This window comes from Pygoscelis adeliae, unplaced genomic scaffold, assembly GCF_000699105.1.
Source record: "Pygoscelis adeliae isolate BGI_AS28 unplaced genomic scaffold, ASM69910v1 Scaffold402, whole genome shotgun sequence".
Classification (NCBI taxonomy): domain Eukaryota; kingdom Metazoa; phylum Chordata; class Aves; order Sphenisciformes; family Spheniscidae; genus Pygoscelis; species Pygoscelis adeliae.
In genome coordinates, this window is record NW_008824411.1 from 6,961,999 (window position 1) to 6,967,436 (window position 5,438).

At 52.9% G+C, this 5,438-nt stretch overlaps 1 protein-coding gene across 1 annotated transcript in view; it reads left to right on the forward strand.

The window, feature by feature from the left end:
• Positions 1-5,438, forward strand: part of STX6 (syntaxin 6) — a 21,301-nt gene that overhangs the window by 638 nt on the left and 15,225 nt on the right. Inside the window, exon 2 of the mRNA XM_009320729.1 lies at positions 1,033-1,149. Coding sequence (XP_009319004.1) covers positions 1,033-1,149 — 117 coding nt within the window. The remainder of the gene's footprint in view (positions 1-1,032; positions 1,150-5,438) is intronic.

The window sequence follows — 5,438 nt, forward strand, 5'->3', positions numbered from 1 at the left end:
CCCCCCCCCCGTCAAAAACCCTCCTCGCCCCCCCGGGGCCCCTCCAAACACAAAGGGGGGGGGGGGAATCCAACTCCTAGCTGTCAGCTTCTTCAGGCAGCCATTTCCCTTGGAAAAATGTGGCCCCACATCTTTCAGTGTTTTATGGAACGGGTTTGGGTTTCCTGGGGAAAAAAATGCATTTATTTGTCCGGGGTTTCCTATCAGACAACCCTGCTATTGTAGTCCACCTTCCTGTATTTTTTTTTCCCTCTCTGATACGCCTGCAATGGGTCCTGTGCCATTTCCAAAGACGGAGGCTGCCTTGTGTCCAGGGGGAAAAGAAGCAGGACAGCCCTGGGATGCAGCCCAGCAGACGACCCTGCGGCTGCCCAGCAAAGCCCTTGCTTTTTGCTGGAGTGATCTGCTCCCCAGCAAACTCTTTGCTAAAGAAGAAGGCACCCTCAGTGGCGTTCACCTGCGGCCCAGCATGGGGTTAAACTTCTCAAATTAATCACGGAGCCAACCGAAGTCACAGTTCAGCAAACCGTGGGGTAGATCGCCTGCCCAAAGGAGTCTCAGCCTAATTATTTTTTTTTCTCTCCCTGTATCTCAATGTCACCTTCCTTTTAGCTGGCGGGCAAATGATGACTGCAGCCCTCTGCACATCCCAGAGCGCAGATGTGTCCTCTGTACGACTGCTTCCCGCTTAGGCGTGATGGGGAGGTTGCACAATGATGCTTCCAAGTCATGGAGCCGTTATCCTAGGAGAGGCTGCCTGCTCTGCTCCCTGCTAACGAAAGGGGGGAGCGGGGTCTTGGGGCTTGCCAGCAGAGCACACCACACACAGTGCTTATTAAAAGGCATGCCAGGAGGGAACCTTCTGAGTCCCCAGAGCAGCAACCACTGGCCAGAGCAGCAAGGGCAGAGCAGATCCTCTCTGTGCCGAATTCCTCCTCCCACCATCAAGGGAAGTTGCAAAATAAAACACCTGTGCCTGCCAGCAGGCGTTCACTCCTGCTCCTTCTGATCTGTGCCCCTTCCCTCTTGTAGGGACCCTCCTTTGGCCACCTCGTCCTTCACCTGGCTTGTGGGGCTGACTACATGATGGAGCCCAGAGCCCTAGCCAGGTCATCCACGGACATGGGAATAACGAGGAACGGTTACAGGGTAAGGCTGCTGGGGAAAAGTTCCTTCTAATTTCACCCACTTAAAAAAGTAACAAGGACTCTAGCAGTCCGGCACCTCGCTACTCATGCAATTTAATCTCTTTTGGGATCCAGGTAAGCTCTCAGCATCCCTGGCATCCTGTGGCAGGCCGTGCCAGAGGTTCACCCTGCAGAAAATAATGCCACCTTGCTCAATTTCATTTCCTGTTTTCATCTTCACTAAATAACCGATTGCGCATGCACTACGAAGAGGAAAATTATTTTTTTTCCAAACAATCCTTTGTCCTGATTTTGGCTGCGATAAGAGTTAATTTTCTTCCTAGTAGCTGGTACAGTGCTGTGTTTTGGATTTAGGATGAGAACAATGTTGATAACACACCGATGTTTTAGTTGTTGCTAAGCAGTGCTTACACTAGTCAAGGACTTTTCAGCCTCTTGCCCCCTGCCAGCAAGAAGCTGGGAGGGGGCACAGCCAGGACAGCTGACCCGAACTGGCCAAAGGGACATTCCATACCATGTGACGTCATCAGTGTATAAACCGGGGGGAGTTGGCCGGGGGGTGGTGACCGCTGCTCAGGAACTGGCTGGGCATCGGTCGGCGGGTGGTGAGCAACTGCATTGTGCATCACTTATTTTGTATATTCTTTGATCATTATTATTATTATTTTCCCTTCCTTTTCTGTCCTATTAAACTGCCTTTATCTCAACCCACAAATTTTACTTTTTTTTCCCAATTCTCTCCCCCATCCCACTGGGGGGCGGGGGGAGTGAGCAAACGGTTGTGTGGTGTTTAGCTGCCTGCCGGGTTAAACCACACCACCTTTATTCTGAGTAGTCATCCCGCATCCTACCGTGAATTACCACGTTGCATTTGCTCATTTATTCCATACTTGATTGCATTTTTACCATTTTTGTTCAGTTGCCCAGTCAGGAATTGCAGTCTCTGCTGCACACAGGCAGAGCACAGTGTAACGAACAGAGGCTGTTACGAACCCACCCGAGGGCACAGCTACGGCATGAAACCAGCTCTCGTTAGACAACAGAGAGCCCACAAGAGAGAGCAACAGGAGGAAAGCCATGACCACAGGAAAAGCTTCGGTCAGGCTTCACTCCTTCCCAGACAACTGCAAGCCCAAGGAAACCCGCTCCATCGGCTCTGTGGCACACAGAGCTAGCTCTAACTCCGCCGCTTCACCTCCCCCTTCGCTGACCAGGCAGCCGCTGCCTCTGTGGCAATGCCATCGCACGGCTGAGGCCTCGTGTCACCTGCCCCCTTTGCGCTTCACAGTGAAGTCACCACAGACTTGCAAAAATGAGGCTCAGGAAACCTAGTTACCAATGCAGAAGGGCCACAAGTGGGTAGGATTTGATGTAAACCCTCGGGATTTGATGTAAACCCTCACCGCCCACCACAACACTGAATATTTAGCTACAGACTAGGGTTTTGTATCAAGTTATCACTGCCTTAATCCTCCTCTTACAACCACCATTGAAAATCTTCAACAACTTCCACTAAAAATGCAAACGAGGAGGAAAAACACCGAAGCATCTGAAACCCATTCGCTTTATCACTTCTTCCTTTAGCTGTAAAACCTTTTCTGGGGGGGGGGCGAAATCCCCTATACTTTTAGAAATCTAAGTTAAAACCAATCCAGCTTTTCCCCGACAGGAAAAGCCATCTCTTCCACACCAGATGCATGGACCAGGCTAGTATGGGATCACACACACATACACCTCCCCCCCAACCCCCGTGCGTGTACACACATGCCACAAAAATTTTCCTGATAAAAGTTTCAGTGAGCCCAGTTCTTTCCTGCAGATGGTTGGGATTTTGACGAGTTGGCGCTTTTCGGCACAGAAGTGTTTAATCAGATCTTTCCTGACCAGTTCTGCAGCTGTGCGCCATGCGCCGAGCACTCCCCTCCCAGGGAGGAATCGGTTAGCCGAGCACGCTGAAAAGCTACCGAAACACTCCCCAGTGCTTCCAAACCTAAAAATCAGAGCTTCCCACAAGAAATGGCAAAAATGCCCCCATTCTAAAAAATACATAGCAGTGCGGTTGGAGTGGCTTTCATGTGAAAATCTAAATCATTTACTACATCGTGTAAATTAATTTCCAGCATCAATGAAAAGGCTGCCTTTTTTATTCCTGGAAAGTTTGCAACTTCCCTACATTTTGGTAGCACCGCCTGATTTTCAGCCCTCAAGAGCTCTGCGAAGCTTTACACCTTTTTGCAAACGCATAAAACCCATTTTCTACGAAGTGAAGTGAATAAAGTGTTCATATAATTTATTAAAGGATTTCTGAATTTCCTAGCTAGTAACTGACAGAGGCTATGAGAGCTTTTCCCTTTTTCATTTCAAGGTTTCAGGGGATGCTTTGTGAGAGCAAGCCAAACTGCGCAGCCTCAGTGCACCAAAAGGAGAGCACTGCAAATTGCCCGATAGATTTGTTCAAACACTCATGAAAGTCTAACCCCAATAACCTTTGGTGCACTGCTCAGAACACACCATGTCTTTAAGCACCCTAACTACTACAACCAAATCCCTCGGAGGCTCCGAAAACAGAGCAACGAGGCTACAACACGCTCCAAGCCGCCAGCCGGCTGCTTCAGAGGGGTGTCCCCGCTGAGGGTGCACGTTCCGACACACAAGTTATGGTGTCCTGCACTTTGCGGAACAACCTGCCACCTCCGAGCCCATTTGCGATACGCGAGTCATTAAGGCACAGCGTGTCAGGAAATGCTGTCCCTGCAGAGCACAGCAGCACCCAAAGGAGAGCCAGTGTGGGTACCTGGTAGCTACCAGGTCTCTGCTGGGACACTGTTGGCAGGAGGAAACCAGAACTGCCAAGCAGCTCCAGCCCAATGCAAACTCTCCTTCCCCTGCTTGGAAACACACTGGTTTTCCTCCTTTATCCCAGCAAGAAGCCCAAAGCTGCCAGAGCAGGAGATGAGGGCTGCAGCACAGCATGGGGAATGGCGGCAGTGGGGAAGGTGAGAGCTCTGAAGTGTGAAGCCCAGGTGGAAATCATGTGAGGATCGTGAGGTTTTGGGGATTACAAGGTCTTTGGGGTACAGGGACAGACGTAACTGGCCCAGCATCTCCTCGGCACTCTGTTTTTTTCTGGAGGGAACCCCCCGTGCTCAGAACAAGCCCATTTGGCAGGGACCCCCCCAAAACCTGCCGGCATGGGAAAACAAACCATCCAAGGTGCAGCAAGGAAGGGCTGGCAAACGCAAGCCCTAAAGCTGCCGCCTGTTGCACCACACCTGGCAAGCTGTGGCTTCCCAGGCATGGGACTGGCTGGAGCAGGAGGTGGCTTTCTCACCCCACAAACTGCCGAAACCGGTTTTACACGTGGCACAGCCTTCCCACCCCATACTCATGAGTAAAGCTGCTGTGACTGCAAAAGTGAGGTATCCAGTTCACATGCTGAGGAGGCATCTCTGCGAATGGTTTTTGTGCCTGTTCCCTCAGTGAACCAGCACTGCCTTTGCTAGGGATGCTGGACCACAGCCACATTCAGAAAGCACAGGCCGGGACATGCACTTTGGTCAAGAGGGCAAAGATTTGGGGGATTACTCCTGGCCAAGCCTCTGCAAAACCAACCAACGGGCCTGCTTGTCCCATGGGAGTAACACAGGGACATCCCCCACGCAGAGTGCTATGGAGAGGGAGTTCAGCCACGTGTATACGGGAACATCCCGTAGCACTGCATGGGCACCCTTCCTCTCCTGCCAGGTTTCCTAAGCCCAGGGCTATCTGTGCTTGCAGCTGAGAGAGACTACTAAGGAGCCCAGAGATTTAAGAGGGGGGTGTGAGGGAACAGGGGGTCCTCGCCTTGGGATGGACAAAAGCCAAAGGGCTGTTCTCGCCCTGCAGAAGGGAGGAGGAAGGAAGCCGTGCCTGTTCATTCCCGGGGCAGGAAGGGTAGCAGGAGCAGAGCAGACTGGCTGTCGCTCTCCCCTTCTTCCTCCCCCACCGGGCGGGAACACAGCATAATCGAGCCGCTCCTGCCGGAGACCCTGGCAGGGACCATGGCCCGGCAGCCAGCACGCGGCGGCCGCCCCAGCCCCGCACAGGACGTGCCTGCTCAGTGCCGTGAAGCCGGCGGCGACGGGGTGAAAGGGACACTGTGCCTCCGAGCACTTCAGGGCTGCCCGGTGCCTAGCGGGCCGGAGGTTCCCCGGGCCTGGAAAAGCCCTCAGAAGAGCCGGGACGGTCCCGCTTCCCCGCAGCGCAGCGCACCCCTCCTGGGGGCCGCTCCCCGCCCGGCAGCGGTCTGGG